Raw genomic sequence first — 23,951 nt, 5'->3', positions numbered from 1 at the left:
CTCATTCTTTTATTTGTGCTGTTGAACTGTTTCATAAACACAATATGACGTGGAGATGTGTGATATGGCTGTATATCAGCACAGCTGTGATCACCTATAGTAAAAGCGTATATATTCTGTATATATTTAATGGTGTAAGTTGACGACTGTGGATTGATTTGTTTTGTTTCATTCACAGGAAAACCTTGAGGCTGAGCGAGTCAGTACTCAGACAGAGCCTGTGTGCCCTGAACCCACATTAGCAGGTACATGGAGTTAATCCTGACAAATGACATTGGTTTCATGGCAGTTTTTTGGAGCAGCCCTTTACATCTTTCTTCATAAACATTGCATCATAATGCCCATTTTATTTGAAATCTTTTCTCCAAATGTGATCTTTTTTGAATTGTGTATTACTACCATCTAGTGGTTCACCACTGAATTCTTATCCACTCCGTTCCACAGCTCAATAAAGAATGATCAAGGTTACTATCCTCAGTCTTTTCAGAGCAGAATACTTTTCAATTGAAGTAATAAAGCAGAATTTCTTTTATTTCTTGATTTTTTTTCAGGGTCATTATGAAAAGGTTTATCCTGGAGCAAAACTACCTTTAATTGATTCCTTGTCTTTCAGAGCTCAAAGAAGAACGGAGACTAATTCAGAGGGATCTGAATGTTCAGGGTTCAATGAGCTGCTCCTACAAATCAAACAATCGGAGTACCAGAAACCCACAAAAACACACAAGGTCAGTACACATTTCTAGAACAAGACTTTATTTCTGACTTAATGTCAGAAAATGAATATTTAAACATATTTGGCCCAGGATAATATATATATATATATATATATATATATATATATATATATATATATATATTTTTTTTTTTTGCTAAAAAACAAATATGTACGTTAGCTTGTATCTATGTTTAATATTTGTAATGATATATATGTATATTATATATTAGGAACGTTTCGCCATGTTATTTTAAAAAAGGCATTTTAGACACATTTGTATTAATTTATTTTTAAATATACATGTAAATATTTAGGGATTCACATGAAACTTGGATGTTAACAATAATAATTGTGTCATTAATTTTATTATACAGTTGAAGTCAGAATTATTAGCCCCCCTTTGATTTATTTATTTTTTTATATATATTTCCCAAATGATGTTTAACATAGCAAGGACATTTTCACAGTATGTCTGATAATATTTTTTTCTTCTGGAGAAAGTCTTATTTGTTTTATTTCAGCTAGAACAAAAGCAGTTTTTTGATTCTGTAATCAACATTTTATGGTCAAAATTATTAGCTCCTTTAAGCTTTTTTTTTTGATAGTCTACAGAACAAACCATCTTTATACAGTTACTTCCCTAATTACCCTAACCTGCCTAGATAACCTAATTAACCTAGTTAAGCCTTTAAATGTCACTTTAAGCTGTATTGTTTAAGCTCAATTTTTAAATGTATGCAAACAAACTGAACAGATTGTTAGTAAATTAAGGAATAACAAAAGTATTTACATTTCAAGATATATTTTTATGTACGATTCTAAGGTGTTACACAAACTTTGCACTGACATGTAGTTGATAAATAAATAAATAAATAATGTTTACTTTTCTAAAATGCAGTCATGTAATATTGGGGTTTTTGTCACTCATTTTAAATCAGGGTTTCTGCAGGTGTCATTATAAAACTTTTTTATGACCCTTATGAAACAAATTTTTATACTTCCACATGGCAAAATGCTAAGGATTTATTTATTTTGTTTTGTAATGGCCAATGTTTTTTTCCCCCTTGGCCCTTTAAAATTGAAATTCTGTTAATTCTTAGCCACATATTTTAAATATTGAGTCGAAACAAACAGTTATATATATTTATCAGCATAACTTTTCTTTAAAAAAAGACAAGTTTTAAAAACTATAATAAAGTAAATTTATGTACAACATACAGCTATTTATAAATAGATGGAGATTTTTAACAAATAAGGAAGATAATTAAACCATATTGGTTGTTAGGGTGAATACATTTTACTTTTGTTAAATGTTTTATTTTTAGACAGATTGTTAGTTGTACCGATTGAGTAGCTTTACATAGACAAATTAACATTAAAACCTGTTTAAAATCAGAAGACCTACAACACCATTTATCAGTGAATTTAAGATTTTTTTAAGGCCTAAAATTGTTTTTGAAGTTTAAGACATTTTAAGACCCTGCGGATACCCTGTAAATAATAATTATCATATATATCAATAATTCATAAATGAATCAGTATTGTAACACTTTAGTTTGTCACAATTAATGCTATTAACTACTGGCTTATTACATGCCTATTATCAAGATAACTGTTAATTAGTACACTGAAAAAAATGATTCTGATTTTTTTTAAGGTAAGTGCTTGCAATCAGGTTATGTGGTCTGAATATAAACAAACAAATGAAATTTAGTAATGTTCAACTTAATTTGTTTGTTTAAATTCAGCCCAAATAAATTGTCTGCAACCACTTACCTTAGATACGATATAAAGTATGATTATTCTGGATCCCTATTCCGACCAAAAACCTAAACCCAACTTCTACCGAACTATTAATAAGCTATAAATAAGCTTATTAAGCTAGTAGTGTAAATGGTTTGTATCACGTAATCTATTTTTATATCTTTTTTAGGGGAGCACTTGAACTAGCTCTTTCTACAGATGACCCTGAAACCGCAAATCCATTAAACTCAGCACCTTCTTGTTTGAAACCATGTCCACCCAGAGAAACGAACCACACGAGGAGCAATCGAGCATTAACGATCTCCTCAGACGCCGACTCCACTGTCTCTGTGTCTGCTCTGGAGTATGAAGACAACATGTACAAACACAGAGGACATTCGCTGAGAGCTTCAGCCTTCAGACTTATTCCTGCAGCCTCCGTCAAACACTTTCTCCAGCAGATAGAGACAGGAAACGGCGAACCAGAACATCTCCATCCCACACCTCCCGCAGTGCAGAGAACAGCCGACAGAGGGCGCAAAGTGCCCCGACAGATAGACTTCTCTCAGCCGGACGGCTTGCTCACTTCTCATTGACCGAGAACACACCATTAGCTGGACGTTACAGCTCAATTCAGTCTTTAAACGTCGGGAAAAAATCAGGTAAAACACACACCAAGAGATAAAAGACCAAAAGCAGAAGCTGATCTTTAAAATAAACTTTATTTACCATTTCAAATTGAACAGTTTAAGATATACAGCTGACAAGACTAAGACAAATTCAATGCAGTTTGGCCCTAAAGTTGAAAAGACGTGGTTAGATATGTTGGATCAAGTACTGAGCTCATGTCATTGTGCTTGTCATTCTACTTCACCATGAGCACAGAAGTATACACACGCTCACACACTCACACACACACACTACTGTAAATATATCGTTTGTTTTATATAGGAGGTATGGGAGAGAATGGGATTTATTTTTTTGCTGTTGTGAATTATTTTCTGTTGCTTTCAAACACGTGTCTTTAAAGTGCCGTGACCACATGAAAATACATGACATTTATTTGAATAAACATTTCAGTGTAACCAAAATAATTCACAGTTTCGGTCCAGATGTGCTGATTCGGTAGTTGTTAAGGGTCTGTTCAAATCAAATACGATAACTATAACAATTACAAAAAGAAAGAGCTGATGAATAATAAAAACACTGACAGCCAATCAGATTTAAGCTATTATTATAATTATAGTTATCATTTTAATGATGTGAAAGGACCTTTATGCTTCACATAGTCTCAAAATAGTGCACAATGGATTTTGCCATCTAGATAATTGTACATATTTCCCACCAAATTCTAATATTTTATTTATTTGTTCACAGCCCCACATTGTCATCTTAAGGTTTATGTTTTAAAATTTAATTTACAATTCAATTGTTGCCAAATTAAGCAACAGTTTGATATCGGCTACATTAATTAAATAGTTAAAGAGCCAAGCCAAATTAGATGCAAAATCCACTTAAAAAAAATAAAGTGTTTGGTTCTATTCAAAATTATTTGTCCCCTTTCCAATAGCTGGTTGACATGATGAGATCAGTCACATTTCCAAGTTATTAAAAGGGTCATATTATGTTTTTCAAAATGTAAAATGTTTATTTTGCTAGCACTTGTTGTTATTCTTTAGGTCAATGGTCTCAAACTCAATTCCCGGAGGGCCGCAACTCTGCATAGTTTAGCTCCATCCACCTCCAACTCACATCTGCCTATAGTCTAGTAGTCTTGAACATCTTGATTAATTGGATCAGCCGTGTTTGATTAGCTTTGGAGAAAAACTATGCAGAGCTGCGCTTTCCTTCAGGAATCCAGTTTGAGACCTATGCTTGAACGACCTAGGTGAACGATTAATCAGTGCAAGCTAATCGATTGATTTTGTTTGTTTTGATAATCTTCAAAGTCTTATCATTTGTTTTTATGTTTGGAGTGGCGGTCCTTCTCCGTTCGCTACTAAATGTTTACCTACTCTTACTTCTGTTTGGAAGTACATGAAAATACTGAAATAAAAGTCAGAGCAACTTCCGATTCATGCAGACTTGAACATTTTAAGTTTTGTTTTTAAATCTCTAATCTCTAAGACTCCTTTTTGTCTCTACTGATTTGAAATTGAACCCAATGTTTGGGATGGACCATAATTGACCTCACATGGGTTTAAATAACCTGGCATAAGCCTACTAGATCCCTTCACTCACGGTTTTCCCTAATTGAGACATAAATGTTGGTTAGATTGTGCTTTCTGTATTGCGACCCCAGGCTTTGGAACGCCTTACCACCATCAATAAGACAAGCACATTCCATCAATATTTCTAAGTCTAGATTAAAGACTTTTTTGTTCTCAGAGGCATTCTGCTGTTAGGAGGAGGAGTGAGGGTTTCATGTTTGTTGATATCAGTTCCCTTGCTAGTTTACTTGCTGGAAATCACTTTGATCAGCGAAGGTTGTTAAAAACTGTGCTAGACAAATTTATTTGTCTTTATCGTTGTTGTCAAATTGTGCGCACAGAAGGCTGGCTGTCAGACAAATCTGAGAATTAAACTGTATCAGTATATTATTGTGCATCTGTAAAACAGTACCTCTTGGACATGAAGATGTCAGCTTGGGAATGACTTGAGCATGAATTATTCGAGTTCTGGATGTCTATTAATGGAAAAACACTGCAATTTGGGTGTTCAAAAACAGTACGTACTGATTTACTGTTATGAACCCAGTGGGCACCTTGATGTCAAAAGTACATCAAAACAAAACATCTTAATAATTCAAATAAATTTTATGTAAATTCACTAGCTTGATGTCAAAATGACATCGAACTGACATATAACATTGCGTCAAAAATCAGTCAAGTTGATGTTATTTTGAAATCAAGGTGGTTTACATGCATTATAAAGATACAGCATCCAATGTAAATGTCATAAGAGAAGCTTTAAGATACTTGGTGGTCAAAACATGCTTGCTTTGGAGGCGTTGAGAAATATCAATAACAATAAATTAAAGATATTTTATAAAATATGGGAATAGATATTAGAACACCTTAATGCATTGGAAGAAAAGCCAGCATAACCAGTGGCCCCCGTCAATAACATAGTAAATAAAGATTGAGTGTAATTGATATTCACTATTCATAAAGTTTTTAATACTGTGCCCAAACTATTATTTCACAATAAAACTAAAGTCAGGATAATTCATTTTTCTGGGAATATAAGAACTATGCATTACCTGAGCAGCTAAATTATATTTAGCTTTTGTCCCTCTGTGTTCTGTCATAGGTGTTTTTATGTATTTTATATGTATTATTATTATTGTTATTGTTTTTTTTCTTATATATTTTGTTGTAGTTTTGTTGTGCAAAAAGCACATTTAAAAAACAGGTTTAAAAAAAAAAAAGGATGGTGGTCAAAAGGGCATCAATGTGTGAATATCAAATAAATAAAAAGGTTTTGACACCAAATCGATTAATACAATGTAAAACCCAACAGTCACCTTGATTAAATGAAATGAGTGTAGTTAACTCAAAATTGACTGAAAGGTAATTCTACTCATTTGAAAAGAGTTTTACACTCAGTGTTGAAGGTAATGAGTTAATTAAATTCCTCATTACTTTAACTTAAATGGAGTAAGTTCACAGTACTCATAGAGATTTTTTAACTCATTTAATTTGTATCAATCGCTTTCCTCAAACGGTTTAGCTTAACTTAGTGGGTTTTACAGTACTCAGTTGGTTTGAGTTCTCTTCATTTATTGGGTTTTGCTGTGCTCAAATTGCTTCGTTTACTCAAATGAATTAAGTTCACAGTGCTCATTAGGATTAGTTTTTAAACTTAAATGGTTTGTTGTAATCAGTTTGCTCAAATAGTTCTAGTTACCTTCACTTACTGGGTTTTTACAGTGTGTTCATGATGATTTTGGTCTGACATCAATGTCAATTTGATTTGCTTTTGGCATCAAAGTGTCTGCTGGAAACTCTGAAGTGGATTCTGTTCTTTGTAACTTTGCAGATGTTTTTCCAAGTTAAAGTTAACCGAAAATCATAATATGACCCTTTTAATTGAGTTTTTTATTTTATTTCAGGGGCATTTTATAAATAAAAGATCGGCTTATGTGTTAAAACATTCCCCCCATGTGCTTTGTCAGTTGTGCTGAATAACATGAAACTGGATCACGGCTGACTAAAATCCACAGAAACGTTCTTAAAGGGTTTTGCGGTGCTATAAATACACGCGTTTACAATACTGAGATGAAGATTGTTGGCTTTAGACTTCGTCCTTCCTCATCAGCAAACAATTTACCCAGACAATCCAGTAAAAAGCATTCCTGTGTTTTCAAGTTTCAGTCCAAAGCCTTTGTTTGGCAATGCATTTGAGATCAGCTGGCTTGAGGAGGTTTAGAGGGAAAAACAAAACAAAAAAACTGTAGTGTCACTGAACATTGCTAAATGATTACAACTGGTGATAAAATACAGTTTTAGTACTATAAAAATAAAAAGGAACAAATCTCTTACAAAGGTAGATTCTGCTTGTTAAATGGCAAAACGGATAATTACATACTGATTAAAATTACATGACATCAATTGTGACTACTAGGTTTGATTCAGCAGTTGAACGTTCACTACACAGGAAACTGTACACATGACATTAGCTACGTTACAATAAGAAATCAAGTAAAAACAACTAAAAAATAAACCCCGCTAGAGCAACCCACCCTGATAAAAACAGAAAACACACACACACACACGCACACAAAAAACACATCTGTTGAGTTTTTGTCTCTTTTTTTTACATTACTGTACAGTGGAGAAAGAGAGAGCGAGAGATAAAACGGGATAGAGAGAGAGCAAGAGTTGGGGAGCAGTGCTAGAATGGCACTGATGCAGAACATATGTCTACTATTACAAAGAGTTTGTATGTCAAGGTCTGTTCACAACGCAGTTCCTAAAAACAGACACACGGTCTTCATGCCACGTTCAAGGTCTAAGGACCACACATCGAACAAATGAGAGAGGGTTTCAATCTTGTGCATTCATTTTTGTGACAGCGATTAATCATACTTTTGCTAGCTAAACTGAACTAGCAAATAAAAGTGCTGTTAGTCTCTCTGCTGCTCTAATCTACTGCGTCTAACAGAGGAAAAGCTAGTGTTTGTGAGCTTGAACTATGACCTCTGAACCTCTATCTACTCCCCTGAGTGTCCGATATCTCTGGTTAGGCAGCAGGGTTACTTTTAATATTGTTGGGTCTCTCTTTTTTTTTTTTTGTCTTGTTATTTATTTGTTTTTTTGCTACTTTCTAAAGTTAGATTGTGTTTTGTATATTTTTGGATAAAATCTTGAAAATATTTATATATACATACCTTCATGCAGAGATTAATAAAGTGTACAAAAAACAATGACTATTATGCCATCAGGCATTTTGAATACTGACTTTATCTGTGACCTGCTCCAGCATTTTGAGTCGTCAAACACATCTTGATTTTTATGCAACAAACAACTATTTCAAAAAAATACATTAAAAAATAGTTTTTTTTTTTCTAAGCATACTTTTATTAAGACATAAATAATATGTTCATTAAAATGTATACTACTGGGCTGATGCTGTCGATTCAAATGTTATCACTCGATTGAATGCATTATCAGTGGTTATCAGCTGATAGATATGGGCTAGTAGGGGCCTTCTGTGCCTACTGGTAGGCTCAGAAGGCTGTTATCATCCATCAACATGGTTAATCACCTATAGATCACATACGGCTGAGGCTGGAAATTGATAAGAAATATTAAAATAATTAATTAAATTTCCCATTATTTGTATTTTATTAACGTCAACCCCTACCCCAACCGTAACAGTAATGTAAACACAGACCTGGAGATCTGTGGGCTACTAGTATGTAGCCTAATGACCCATATTTATCAGCTGATAACCACTGATAATGGCCATTTAATCGAGTGATAACATTCGAAGCAGATGAACGCTTGATTTTGATTGATCTGCGTCCAGACTGCATGATTTTCAAAGTAGTCACATCACAGATGTGTTCACATTGCTTGACTATCTGGGGTAGCATTCTGTTGGTGCAGTTTACACTGCAAGATGGATCAGCAACAGAAGGTTATAAACTTCATGACTTTACAATAGGAGAATAAAAAAAATAAAATATCGATTTATCAGGATATTTCCGGCTGCGAAACATTATCGATACTCTAGCACTAAGTATCGATATGTACAAAAGATTTGTTGATTGATCAGTCTTACACTAACTGCGCCAATTAACCGAGTCATAAGTTTAGATTCCTGGACTGCAAAAGAAAGATGGCTTGTGGTTTGTTAGACGTCTATTAAATGTCACACCATCTACTTTTGAATGTCTATTAGACATTTAATAAAAAAAAAAAAATCTTGCTGTGCAGTTTTGTGAGAAAAACTAATTTGATCTGTCTCTTTACTGGTTTAAGTTTTGTTGTTTAACAAAATTTGTTGAAGTGATCTGAAACTACAATGCGGTCAAAACCTGCCTGGAACTAATTAATCTGTGTGTCTCCTCACAAATATCTGCACACATATACGGTGAACACTGATTAACCAATAAGAATCAAGCATTCAACAGCCCTGTAGTGAAAGCCACATTAAAGAGAGTCAAAATATTTGCTTGAGCTTCATAACACAATACAGCTAATTTAAAAGCTGAATATTATTATTTTTTGCTTGTATGTGTCCCGTTTAGACTCAAAATAACAGAGCATGTCATATGTATTGCATTTCTCCTCGCACAAGGCAGGAGAGTAATAACTACTTTGACTATATACAGCGATTTACTGTTTATTCAGAAGTCTCTACATGGTGCATCAGCATATTAGCAGCTATGTTGTCAGACTTCCCTGTTAAAAGATGTCAGGCAACTTCCCAGACAATTCACAGTGTAACCAGGACTCTATATCCATGTATATGTGCCACTGCAACCGTTATGCATCGTAAGTAGGGGCCCTATTGAAAAATCACTGGAATGATATGATATGCGGCATCTAGCCATACCAAAAATATGACCAAACTCTCGATACCAGTATGTCCCTTCCTTATTAGCTATAAAACCAAAACAAAACACACCTAATATGCTGTGGTTTCAGCTGTAACAATCACAGTTTAACATTGCCAACTGTTACTCACAAAAGCTAACTAGCTCATGATTTTAACCGATGCTACGTTTTCCTCCAGTCGTTCTACACGCCAACTTATCCATAATTCAGTGTTCAATCGCGCGACCGCTTGGCTCAGCACAGCCAGATGCCTTTAAATGACACACACACACACCATTTCAAGTCTCGCAACGCACGTAGACGACAAAAAAACTGTACACACAAACACAAACAAACCAACTAAAATCATCAGGATACAAAGGTCTGTGCACATGTTTTTGGTAACATGCCTCTTTTTCTGTGAAGAGCGGGGTTAGTGTGCATACTACAGTACTGCGTCTAATGAAAACTAGTTGCTTTAGTTATCGCACACATGCTCCCCTCGGCTCCACATTGCCAGGAAGACTAGACAGATTTGGCATTTCACGTGGAAGTTCCTACATGAAAACCCCTCGCCTTCGTGTCTAACGCTCAACATCAGCAATAACTCATCTCAAGGTGTTGGAAAACGATTCGCATATATAAAAGCAAATTGTGTGTGACCCTGAGAATGGGCTTGAGAAGTTATATGCCTCGGTCCAGATACCTCAGTCAGTAAGAGCTAAAGACCAAATATCCTTTGTTGTTTTTTGCAGATGTGCCCTCACTTCAAGGGAAATAAGAGTTGATATTCTGTTGGCCTGTTGTTTTTTGTGTGTGTATCTCCAACATGTATGAGTAGTCTAGTCAATGGACAGTAGACATCTTCTGAGTTAATATGGTGCATTCAAATCATATATGCCAATGACAACTCATATTGGCTTGTGAATGAAATGAGGACGATGAGAACATAAACAGAAATGGGAACTGATTCAGACTTCCCTTAACAGTGCCATTGCAACATTGCCGCAAAGAATATTTGGTCTTCAGCTTTTAAACCTGACCAGCACTGCCGCCACCACACGCACACACACACTCACTCTCACACACAAGCCAAATCTCACTGTAGCTCCTGCTGCCGCTACAGTCACATCTCCAGACTACTCAACACAGAGTGAAAATATTGTACAATGCGCTATATACACAATGCGTGTATGCAAACACCTCCTGGATATGAACATGTCTTTTGTTTCAAACAAACGGCTGTATTAAATTATGTGAAGAACAAAAAAAAAGAAATAGGTTTTGAATGGCAACCGATTTCTCTAGAGGTTAGATTTCATAAAGCCCTTACAATATGTAAAGGTCTCCTGTCCCGCAGTGTGGGAATGGGAACCGTCCTGGGGAGGGTGGGCAGGGGTCCTCTATGCGCTGGGTGTGGGGTTCAATGTCGAGCCGTTGCTTCCTGGGATGGTCAGACCAATCTCGTCCTTTTTCTCTGTCTCTTTCTCCTTCTCCGTGAGTTTGTCTTTGCCCTCGTCCTTCAGATCTTCTTTGAGAGGAGACACCTCTACTGACTCGGGGCCTGCCGTGGCGTATCGACCCTTGCGGTGCTCCTGGAGAGCCGGGCCCCAGTCCGGGTCGGGTTTCACAGAGTTCTTCAAACGCTGCAAAAAAACGGTTAACGAGTTTTGGTTGGAAAAGTTGCTGTGCTTTAAAAAAAGGGCGCATTACAAGACAAGTATCAAATTGAATCATTTAGCAAATGCTTTTATCCAAAGCGGCTTACAAATTAGGATAAAAGAACACTTCAAATCAGCAGAGAGACTGAGTTTAGGAGTTCTTTCTCCCAGAAGCATGAATAGTTTATAAGAAAGTGTCTAGTGCAAATAGAGAGGAAAATTTGTTTCCAACGGGTCCAGTCCACTCACCTATTAATTTTTTTATTTTTTAGTTATGTGATTTTACACCTGTTTCACACTTGATCAGAGCATTAGCAGCACGTATAGAGAGCAGAAGCAGCGAATAACCATTTGCCTTTCACACCGCACCGGCTGTGTCTGCAGCGCAAAGCTATCTATCTATCTATCTATCTATCTATCTATCTATCTATCTATCTATCTATCTATCTATCTATCTATCTATCTATCTATCTATCTATCTATCTATCTATCTATCTATCTATCTATCTATCTATCTATCTATCTATCTATCTATCTATCTATCTATCTATCTATCTATCTATCTATCTATCTATCTATCTATCTATCTATCTATCTATCTATCTATCTATCTATCTATCTATCTATCTATCTATCTATCTATCTATCTATCTATCTATCTATCTATCTATCTATCTATCTATCTATCTATCTATCTATCTATCTATCTATCTATCTATCTATCTATCTATCTATCTATCTATCTATCTATCTATCTATCTATCTATCTATCTATCTATCTATCTATCTATCTATCTATCTATCTATCTATCTATCTATCTATCTATCTATCTATCTATCTATCTATCTATCTATCTATCTATCTATCTATCTATCTATTCTATTCTATTCTATTCTATTCTATTCTATTCTATTCTATCTATTCTATTCTATTCTATTCTATTCTATTCTATTCTATTCTATTCTATTCTATTCTATTATATTCTATTCTATTCGATTCTATTCTATTCGATTCTATTCGATATTCTATTCTATTCGATATTCGATTCGATATTCGATTCGATTCGATTCGATTCGATTCGATTCGATTCGATTCGATTCGATTCGATTCTATTCGATTCTATTCGATTCGATTCGATTCGATTCGATTCGATTCGATTCGATTCGATTCGATTCGATTCGATTCTATTCGATTCGATTCGATTCGATTCGATATTCGATTCGATTCGATTCGATTCGATTCGATTCGATTCGATTCGATTCGATTCGATTCGATTCGATTCGATTCGATTCGATTCGATTCGATTCGATTCGATTCGATTCGATTCGATTCGATTCGATTCGATTCGATTCGATTCGATTCGATTCGATTCGATTCGATTCGATTCGATTCGATTCGATTCGATTCGATTCGATTCGATTCGATTCGATTCGATTCGATTCGATTCGATTCGATTCGATTCGATTCGATTCGATTCGATTCGATTCTATTCGATTCGATTCGATTCTATTCGATTCGATTCGATTCGATTCGATTCTATTCTATTCTATTCGATTCGATTCGATTCGATTCGATTCGATTCGATTCGATTCGATTCGATTCGATTCGATTCGATTCGATTCTATTCGATTCTATTCGATTCGATTCGATTCGATTCGATTCGATTCGATTCGATTCGATTCTATTCGATTCGATTCGATTCTATTCGATTCGATTCTATTCTATTCGATTCGATTCGATTCGATTTATTCGATTCGATTCTATTCGATTCGATTCTATTCGATTCGATTATTCTATTCTATTCGATTCTATTCTATTCGATTCTATTCTATTCTATTCGATTCGATTCGATTCGATTCGATTATTCGATTCGATTCTATTCTATTCTATTCTATTCTATTCTATTCTATTCTATTCTATTCTATTCTATCTATCTATTCTATTCTATCTATCTATCTATCTATCTATCTATCTATCTATCTATCTATCTATCTATCTATCTATCTATCTATCTATCTATCTATCTATCTATCTATCTATCTATCTATCTATCTATCTATCTATCTATCTATCTATCTATCTATCTATCTATCTATCTATCTATCTATCTATCTATCTATCTATCTATCTATCTATCTATCTATCTATCTATCTATCTATCTATCTATCTATCTATCTATCTATCTATCTATCTATCTATCTATCTATCTATCTATCTATCTATCTATCTATCTATCTATCTATCTATCTATCTATCTATCTATCTATCTATCTATCCATCCATCCATCCATCCATCCATCCATCCATCCATCCATCCATCCATCCATCCATCCATCCATCCATCCATCCATCCATCCATCCATCCATCCATCCATCCATCCATCCATCCATCCATCCATCCATCCATCCATCCATCCATCCATCCATCCATCCATCCATCCATCCATCCATCCATCCATCCATCCATCCATCCAAAATAGATTTACAGTATATAGATTCTAAAGAACTGTATGCTTCTCAAGCTCTACAAAGAGTGTTATTCATGTCTTTTAAGGTGCACTCCTATGATATCATGTCATTTTGTTTTTGATTGTCAGCATGATGTAGGCCTATAGTTATAATTTATTCATTCATTCATTTTCTTTTTGGCTTAGTCCCTTTATTAATCAGGGGTTGCCACAGTGGAATGAACCACCAACTTATCCAGCATATGTTTACACAGTGGATGCCCATAAATTTGCATTCACACAGCCGGGGTTCAAACCAGCAAATTTCTTACTGTGAGGCAATTGTGCTACCCATTGCGCGATTGTGCTACCCTTTTTGCTGTGAGGCGTTTGTGCTACCCATTGCACCACCGTGACGCTACAGTTACAATAATATTTATACAATTGTTATAATAATATTTATACATGATCAAACTTAAATTAGCAAAACTAATACTAAAGTTGTTTTAAATTTGGTTTTGTAGTTTGACCCCAATTAAATATTTGTTGTCGTTTTTAATAGTTTTAACTTAATTTGGTTAAAAATATGAAAATCAGTATATATTACTGATGCATTTAGTGGGTAAAATTGCTACTTTTTACTGTCATTCAATGTATTTTTGGTCATTATCAATGCACTGTCACTTTAATTGAGAATGAGCAGCGCGGCAAAAATAGACCCAGCGCCGAAACCATCACAGCACTGCTGCGCTGCTTCTGCGTGCAATATGAAAGCTCTAATCTGTTAACACGGACGCCAGAAAACACTCACACGTTGCTCACATGTGCGGTGTGAAACAGTTGTTATACAGATGTGATGTTAGGCCATTAAGTGACAAACTGTATATAAAATGCAATACCATGTTTAAAAAAATTCTAAGAACCAAATAATAATTATAATTCAATAGACAAAAAATTATTTTGAAAAAATAATATTATTATGACATGACTGATGTTTGTTTGCATGCAAATTTACATAATTTTAAACATTTACCAAAAAAAGTAGGTACCCAAAAATATGGTTTAAAAATTTTTTTTATACCTAGTATTTTATTTATTTATTTATTTTTTTGAAGAATGTTGGAAACTTCTACTTAATAGCTCCTTTCACACATACAGACCTTTTCGGTAAATACTAGTAAATTTGTTCTAGCAATTTTCCAGAAAGGGAAGTTGTAACATTACTGCAATATGGTAATTTGCCAGAATGCTGCTCTATGTGAACGCAGAAAAAAATTGTCGGAAAGAGTGTGTTCATGATTTGAACGCGCTGACGTGAGACGTCTACTCCAGCCAATCAGAACATTTAGAGGCATTTACATCCGCGTGGTTGAAGCTCTGCTTCAGTTGCTTGACACATTATGTACATCTCGACAAGTGTTCCTCCATATGTGTTCATCAAAGTTGTTCACAATACTTATTCATCCACAGAATTTGTTATGTAGTCAAATGTGTAAACATTTAGCTGTGGTTCACGCTTCAGCCCTTGGATGTCTCTGGCATAAGCTGCATGAATGCTAAAGCTTTAAATAAAAGTGAAACCATCAACAAAAGCCTGACCTCTTCTATCTTTACAAAAACGAGAGGTCATTTAGAGGTTTAGAGCTCATTTCAGGCAATGTCCTTGCCTGTGTGAACAGCGCATTTATTTTATTTACCGGTAAAGTCGTTCTAGAAATTTTCTAAAATATTACTGGTATCACTGTGTGAAAGGAGCTATTGAGTCTTATAATGCTTTTTTTTTCCTTACTATGGATGCATTTGACAAATTGTGGCATCTGGTTACTAGTTTCCAAGATTGTTCAAAATATATCTTTTGTGTTAAACAAAAAAGAGAGACTCAAATAAATGTGGAATAAGTGTGAGGGATGAGTATTTTCACTAATGGGTGAACTATCCTTTTAAGAACTTTCTATACAGCACTTAAATCTGAACACGTCTTACCTCCAAAAAGGTGGATCCTTCAGACATGGCAATCTTGAACAGAGCATATATAGGTATACAGATAACAGAAGACAAAGCCATGGCAAACCCAATGACCAATGACCAACCAGGGTAGACATAGTCATTGTAGGTAATGGGCTTATACTGTATCACTGTAAATATCAGAATGAACTGTGGGGAAAACAACCAAAAAGAAGGATTAGTTTGAAGAATGTAGAAAGAAATGTATAATAATAAATAAAAACAGACTGTCTCTCACAGTAATGATGAAAGGAGACACATATCTCCAGCAGATCCTGAAGAAGATTGGAGGAGGGAAGCCCAGCATCATCTCCACATCTTTAAAGTAGTTCTTGTGACCTGAAAGGAAAGCAATTCTGAGAATGAACACCTCAGTTCTAGTGTGGCTTATGTAGGGGCGTGTAGAAAGTGCCTTAGATGACTTACCATAGACATACATTATACAGATGCACATAATGCAAGAGATGATGACCAGAGAGAAACTGGCAGCGTAGTTGTCCATGAGCAGCAACCAGTAAATTCCCGCCTACATCACAAACAGGACAACAACTTATGTTAGTCCATGGATGAAGGATGTGTGTGAGTACCTTGCATTTAAACATTTTAAATGTCCTCACAAGTATAGCAATACTGTTAAACTATGGAGCAAGATCAGTCTCAAAAATAATACGTTTACAAAATAAAACTCATACATGCACAGCACAATTCACATTTACAAGATGCAATTTGTCAATTTGTAAACATAATTTGTTATTTTACAAGTAAAAATCATAAATATTTCCACCAAATGAACTGAATTTGTGTATTTTTTAACCATATCTTGAATTTACAAATTGAATGTGTACTTTTGAATCATGTTTTAAATTTATGAAAAGGATTTGTGTATTTATAAATCGTGTTTTGCATTTACGAATTGGATTTGCATACTATTGAATTGTGCTTTTAACTTACAAATTGGCTGTTTATTCCACTGTGACAACCCGATTAATAAAGGGACAAAGCAAAAAAGAAAATGGATGAATGAACGAATGAATGAATAAATGAATGAATGAATGAACGAATGAATGAACGAATGAATGAATCATGTTTTGAATTTACGAATTGGATTTGTGCATTGATAAATCGCGTTTTGAATTTACTAATTGTATTTTGGAAATGTAACTTGTGTTGTGGATGTATCAATTTTATTTTATAAATGTGTTATTTTTGTCACTGATCTGGCTCCATAGTAAACCTTGTGGGGCATTTTTTGGTCCTTATGAGGAAACTATCTTATAAAACACAGTGTGTTTGTTTGTGTGTGTGTTTATGTGTGTGTTTGTATGTGTGTGTGTGTGTGTGTGTGTGTGTAAGTGTGTGTGTGTGTGTGTGTAAGTGTGTGTGTGTGTGTGTGTGTGTGCTCACCTGTGTAGTTAGTGGCACTCCAAGAAGGAAACCTATTATAGCAACTCCCAGTGTGACATAAGTCTTATTTTTGATAATCCAGTCAGTTCCAATCTCATCTACTACAGCCGTCACCAGAGTCTCCAACAGGCAGAACTACAACATAAAATATCAGAAACGATATGAATTTTTATATAAATTATTAGTAAACAATACTTTTTCTAAAAGAAATGCCATACATATTGTGAACATTTTGGTTTATTCTATAAACTTCTGATGACACTTCTGCCAAATTTAAAATAAAAATGGTAATTTAGAGGTTTTAAAGAACCAAAAAATGATTTTTTAAGATAACAAAATTCAAATCAATTCATGTTTATTTCTAGAGCACTTTTACAATGTAGATTGTGTCAAAGCAGCTTCACATAGAAGTCCTAGTAAATTGAAACCAATGTTTTAACTTCAAAACACTATAAAACTCATATTCTGTGTCTTAATCAAGGTTTTCAAAACAAATTAAAACTGTTAGTTTAACTAAGTGTAATCAAAAATAAACAAATAAATGAAATTAAAATAAATAAAAAATCCTCTACATTACTTTTTTATTTTATTTGAGATGGATATATTGTATAATAGAAGTTTATATTGCAACTTTATATTGCAAATTTATATAGCTACTCATTTTCCTGGTTTTCAGTATTAGATTTTTTTGACAAACTTCTAAGCCAGTGTAATTGCAGAACTTTAGTAATGAGATAAGAAGAAAAGTTACAGAACAAAATGAATACCTGAGTGCCCAAACCCAATAGGATGAGCATGAAGAAGAAGAGCAGAGACCAGAGTGGTGAAATGGGCAGCAGTGTCAGGGCTTCTGGGTAGGCCACAAATGCCAGCCCTGGACCATGATCAGCCACTTCTGATACGTCCACCCCCAAATGATGAGCCATGAATCCCAGGATTGAGAAAATAACGAAGCCAGCGTACACACTGGTGCCACAGTTGGTTACACTGATGATAATACTGTCCCTGTTTGAAAACAGACAAACATTTCCATTCAATTTACAGTTAAATCAAACAAGTAACGGGATAGTCCACCAAAAAATTACTCCTTCAAAGTATTTTTTTTCTTACTATAGATGTACGTTATCAATTTCACATGTTCTTTAAAAGCATTTATCAGTTAAAGTTATATGCATTTATCAGTATCATCCACATGGGGGCGCTGCAGAGTAAAGCAAGCCAAATATATAGTAAGTCACCAATTACAATAGCTACAAAGCTCTTGCTCAGTACTCAGAAAAACAATAAATTCAGATGGATGTTGCGCTTATTACCTGAAACAGTTATTGTGGAACTTGTTATATGATGCCATGGTGATAAGGCCACCCCAGGCACACCCCAGTGAATAGAAAATCTGAGAGGCAGCGTCCCCCCACACCTACAAAACACAAAATATTTCATTATGCCTATCAAAATCAGTGGTCACTTGGCAAATTTGCAAATGTGAAATGTACAGACCTTTGCGTCTAGAATCTTCTGCCACTGAGGGGTCAAGTAGTATTTTATACCACTGATGGCTCCGTCCAGAGTGATTCCTCTGATGAAGAGAATCGTCAGCACCACATACGGGAAAGTCGCCGTGAAATACACCACCTGATAAAAAACATAATTTATTATTTATTTATAAAATTGAATGAGGTAACATTTTTAGTTTTCTGTTTTAGTTATTTTGATTTGTACATTTGTCTTTTTTCATTTCAATTTATCTTTATTTGTATTTCAGTTTTAGTCAATTCAATTGTGAAATAAAATTTTGCTAGGGTTCATTGTTATTATTTGGGTGAACAATTAATCTATGCAAGTTATTCCACTGAAAATTGATGTTTTGGTAATCTTCGAAGTCTGACCATATGCTTCATTCATTTTTTTAATCACGCCCCTCTTACCGTTGGTTTGCTATAAGTGAATGATGGGCAAAAGAAAGCCCTTACTTAATATTCCGTTTTGGTTGGAAGTACATCAACAAACAGAAGTCTTAGCAACTTCCAGTTCCAACTTCTAATTTGAATTAACTTCAGTTTTTTTTTCTAGTTTAAGGTTTTTTATTTTATAGAACAACCATTTGTGCGTGTGTGCATTTATTTATTTATTTTTTTCATTTAAATTGAGCTGTAACAATTTCAAAAGTGACTTGCCTAATGCAATTAACATTAGGAAAGCAAAACACACACATATATATATATATATATATATATATATATATATATATATATATATATATATATATATATATATATATATATATATATATATATATATATATATATATAATTGCCTCATTCTCTAAAGGTTACAAAAGTCCCAAATGCTTTACATAAAATGAGGGATATTCCTAAAACATCCTCTTTTGGTTAGCACTGATGTTCAATGACTTCAGAGTGACCTTCCATTTTGGTTATTTTATGTTGACATCTTAAATGTCACAAAGGATATTTGGGACATTAATATAATGTTCTCATATGGTCCTCTGTTGGTCAAATAATGACATTTCTGATATGGCAAACATTGTGTAGTATTTTTAAATAAGCGGTGTGGTGTGGTGCTTCACGTCTAGTGGTAGAAGGGCTTTAATAAGCAGCCAGCCATTTGTTCACAGCCATCAGAATGCAAAGAGCAGGATTTACAAATTATACATTTATTCAGTGCCACACCAAAATGGCATATGGTCTGTTTAAATGTATCTTTTGTTAGTTTAATGTATATATTATGAAAAGTGCCATGTATATTTTATAATGAGGCAACAAACACAAATAGACTGTCGAGTATAAGTCCCTTTAAGGCAAGTCATTTCACTAGGGGCTATCTTTGAAACGCCTCTTGGGCAGTATGCTTGGACATTCTGTTTGAATGGGGAAACATCAAATTCTCCAAAATTGCTTGCCAAGCTTATGATTAAATGTCATATTAGGAATCAACAATAAAAAGAAACAACAACTGTTTCTATAGTTTAATTTCTAAACATTTGAATCACACAAAATCTGCAGATATTCTAGTCTGGTTCGAGCCCCTCCCACTGAGAATCTTCAGTCTATTGTGATTGACAATTGGCTCCTGTACTAGAAGGCGGGGCTTTATTTGCCATATTGACAGTTACATTTTTCCCCATTCAAACTGATATGAGAGACATGTCTTGTCTATTCTATAGTCTATAGTTGATAAGTGTTCAGTACATATTTATGCAACATGTCATATCTCTCCGCTCTTACTGTCATTATTCTAGAATGAAAAGATGATAAAAATTTTTTCTGTTGATATTAATTCCTGCCTGTGTTTTTGTATATATTAAAGCCTCAAAATACAACTGTAAATACATCTTTGGCTGTCCCTTTTGTGGAGAACAATTATAATTTAACCAATATTTCATCCGCGATACAACTTAGGAGCAAAATAGCAAACTCTGGTGGTTTATATTAGATATTTCACTCACTTTATATAGCTAAAATAAACCTCTCTAACATGGAGCCAGATCAATTGCAAAAATAATTAATATATAAAATAAAATTAATACATCCACAACACAATTCACGTTTACAAAATCCAGTTTGTAAATTAACAACACGGTTTATAAATACACAAATCCAATATGTTAATTTAAAACATGATTTATAAATAAACAAATTCAATTCAGAAATTCGAAATACGATTTAAAAGTATACAAGTAAATTCAAGATATGATTCAAAATTATGCAAATTCAGTTAATTCTGCGAAAATATTTCTTATTTTTACTTGTATTTTTTACTCATGAATTTTGTGTTTACAAATTAACAAATTGTATTATGTAATTGTGAATTGTGATGTGCATGTATGCGTTTTAGTTTGTAAATGTATTATTTTTGAGATTGATCAGGCTCCATACTCCAAAACCTTAGTTTAAACGATATAAGTCATTAACTATATAAGGCATAAACTTATTTTAACAAATGAAACATGATTATTTTGCGCGTTTATTTCAGAGTACACCATCCTGTGTATGTGTGTTTGCGTGCACTGTAAAAAATTGCTGTAAAATTTACAAGTGCGCTGTAATTTAACAATTTCAATTGTGCTGTATTTTTAATAGTAGTTTTTGTAGTGTCAGTAGTTATTAGTAATTATTATTTCTAGTGTTTACTTTATTATTTTACAGTTTACTTTGGTTGCCAGTAATACTGTGAATTTTAAAGTTTTTTTTTTTTTACATGTGTGTGTGCACATGAGCATGTGTGAGCAACGCTCGTGTGTTAGTGCAAGTCTGTTTGTTCCACAACAATGCAATTTTAACTCTTAACTTATTTTCCAGATAATACAGTAACTTGAGAATATTTGTATAAATAAAAATGACCTGCAATGACCTTTAGGTGTTTTACTCACCTTGCCTGATGACTTGACTCCCCGAATAAGACAGAGGAACACGACAAACCATGACACAGCCAGACAACCCAGGATAGGCAGACGCACCTCACCAAAATTCCCAATGCCGTCAGAGATATTAAGCACATAGTTCCTGACAGAACAAAACACAGTGAAAGAGGCATGTAAGAAACTGCGGGATGTGAGATAAAGCAGAACCGTTCCCTCATCAATTTTATCACAAAAATCTAAATCTATTTTTGTCAGTCCTTGACTTCAGGTTTAAGCATTGAGTGAAAAAAAAAATCTAAACAATCCATTTCGAAACCAACCTCTGTCACAATGAATGAGATTACAGAAGGCAAGAACAAGAATGTCTTTCATAAAACATGGACAACAATTATTTCTAAAGATGTTCAACGGTCCACACACATCTCCACCACTGGCAGCATAGTGAAGCATTCATTACACACACCACATGCAACCACACTCTTGGAAAAACAAAACACTCCGTGCCTTTCATTGTCTTGTTATGTCAGCCTACATAGCGTTCAAACATTATTCAACAAACACATCTGTCAAGTCCAATACAAGCGCCAAACATGTATTAATTACTAGCTTTCAATTATAAACCTGTCATGAATATTCAGTTCTGATGAGCAATAGATTGACTGACTAATTATACTGATATTCAGCTTTCTAGGTCCTCTAGCCCCCCCCCCCCCCCTTATATGTATGTATAAAGGTCAAAGACAACACGTCCCATTTTGGTTTGACATTGTTATATATGACATTTTAGTGGGTGTCTTTTGTAAAGTATGATAGTTGTGTTTTTTTAATGGAGGAGAAGATTAAAGCTGTATTCAATTTCTTATTATTTTAATCTCTTAAAATCTTTTTAATCTTCCAAAAACACAAAATATGGTAATGTTTATTATAATTTATTATTTAAAATGCATAAAGACTTGAACATCTTCTCTGCTATTTCTACACTTGAAAAATAAAGTGAAATGCAAAACTTACACATTTGTCTTCATATAATAGAAATATTTGTTATATATTATACCATTTCATTTTTGTTTTGTAAAATATTATTTTTAAAAAGTGCTTTTCACTGCTTAATATTATTTGAGATACATTTGTCTGATCAAAGCCAGGTTGTTTAATCAGCATGCAGAACATGCAGGACAAAATAAACGATGGGGAGGATAAATATTGGTAACACTTTATGTTGATGGTCCATTTGAGTATTAGTGGACTGTCTGCTTAACATCTGTTGATGCTGCTCCTTCAACAGACATTTAACTGACTATAAGAGACTTTGCAAGTACATGTCAACTTACACCCCAACGCCAACCTTACAGTCTACTTATAATGTAATTACAATTAGTTGCAATGTAACTTAAATTCAACAAATGGTCCATCAAAATAAAGTGTGACCTAAATATTATATGATATTAGTATACCTCCAGTGGTTCATTACGCTGTGGCAACCCCTGATTAATATAGGGATTAAGCCGCAAAGAAAAAGAATGAATGAAAGCATACCTCCAGTACTCTTCACTGGGACTGGTCCTCTTGGTGCGGTTGACTATCTCAGTTACCCCGGACACAACAGCAGACATGTTGGCGAAAGTGGCATTGGCACGATGAGTGCTCACCACCCCACTGCAGTCAGGGGTGTTCCAGGGGTTGTTACAGTACGTCCAGGGCAGCAGATTTGTCATGGACATGAAGAAATAATAAAATGCAATGCAGATCACCACATTGTAGTAGATCCCAATGTAGGTGGAGACTACCATCATTCCATAGCCCACACCTTGCAGGAGAGAGAAACAATGCAAGAGATTTAAAATAAAGCATGTTTAGGGATGCTTTGGATTTCAAAAACCCAAAAAAATTAATAACTAAACTGCATTTTTGAAAAATATTTTAAAATGTTTTACATATTAAACACCTAACGTTACTAAATAAGTACGGTAGTTCTGCATTTTCAGTTCAAAGAGAATTTGGACAATGTAACTAATGAATGGGAGGGTTATTACAGGTAATTAAAACTAAAACATCTATTTTTAATTTATATTAAGCTAGTTGCCAAGAACATATTAGTCATATACACTCACCCGCCACTTTATTAGGTATACCTTACTAGTACTGAGTTAGACCACCTTTTGCCTTTAGGACTGCCAGAATGCTTTGTGCCATTAATTCAACAAAGTACTGGAAATTTTCCTCAGAGATTTTGGTCCATATTGACATGATAGCATTAAGCAGTTGCTGCAGATTTGTTGGCTGCACATCCATAATGTGAATCTCCCGTTCCACCACATCCTAAAGGTGCTCTATTGGATTGAGATTTGGTTGACTGTGGAAGCCATTTGAGTACAGTGAACTCATTGTCATGTTTAAGAAACCAGTCTGAGATGAGTCTTGCTTTATAACATCAGAGTACAGTCAAGTAGGCTGTGGCATTGACACGATGCTCAATTGGTACTATTGGGCCCAAAGTGTGCCAAGATAATATCCCCCACACTATTACACCACCACCAGCAGCTTGAAC

At 34.4% G+C, this 23,951-nt stretch overlaps 2 protein-coding genes across 21 annotated transcripts in view; one reads left to right on the top strand and one right to left on the bottom strand.

The window, feature by feature from the left end:
- The window catches only part of ccdc24 (coiled-coil domain containing 24), a 33,841-nt gene extending 29,305 nt beyond the window's left edge, over positions 1-4,536 (top strand). For 2 of the 3 annotated variants that reach the window (XM_087239394.1, XM_087239395.1), the window contains 3 exons: positions 179-245; positions 614-725; positions 2,649-4,536. In XM_087239394.1, coding sequence (XP_087095520.1) covers positions 179-245; positions 614-725; positions 2,649-3,054 — 585 coding nt within the window. In that variant the 3' untranslated portion in view covers positions 3,055-4,536. The remainder of the gene's footprint in view (positions 1-178; positions 246-613; positions 726-2,648) is intronic. The other variant, NM_001326378.1, reaches the window with a different exon arrangement.
- Positions 3,162-23,951, bottom strand: part of slc6a9 (solute carrier family 6 member 9) — an 88,279-nt gene continuing 67,489 nt past the window's right edge. For 3 of the 18 annotated variants that reach the window (XR_015477715.1, XR_015477712.1, XR_015477718.1), the window contains 11 exons: positions 22,940-23,210; positions 21,413-21,545; positions 18,520-18,654; positions 18,336-18,439; positions 17,790-18,027; positions 17,023-17,157; positions 16,045-16,144; positions 15,857-15,957; positions 15,598-15,768; positions 8,448-11,150; positions 6,224-8,143 (listed from right to left, as the gene is read on the bottom strand). Coding sequence is in view for 9 of the 18 variants with exons in the window: in XM_087239319.1 (XP_087095445.1) it covers positions 10,908-11,150; positions 15,598-15,768; positions 15,857-15,957; positions 16,045-16,144; positions 17,023-17,157; positions 17,790-18,027; positions 18,336-18,439; positions 18,520-18,654; positions 21,413-21,545; positions 22,940-23,210 (1,631 nt within the window). In the remaining 9 variants the exon portion in view is untranslated. Of the gene's footprint in view, positions 11,151-15,597; positions 15,769-15,856; positions 15,958-16,044; positions 16,145-17,022; positions 17,158-17,789; positions 18,028-18,335; positions 18,440-18,519; positions 18,655-21,412; positions 21,546-22,939; positions 23,211-23,951 lie in introns of all 18 variants that reach the window. The other 15 variants (XR_015477716.1, XR_015477713.1, XR_015477719.1 and 12 more) reach the window with 7 other exon arrangements.

This window comes from Danio rerio, chromosome 2 (assembly GCF_052040795.2).
Source record: "Danio rerio strain M-AB ecotype USA chromosome 2, GRCz13ab, whole genome shotgun sequence".
NCBI classification, from domain to species: domain Eukaryota; kingdom Metazoa; phylum Chordata; class Actinopteri; order Cypriniformes; family Danionidae; genus Danio; species Danio rerio.
This window is presented reverse-complemented; position numbering and strand designations above follow the sequence as displayed.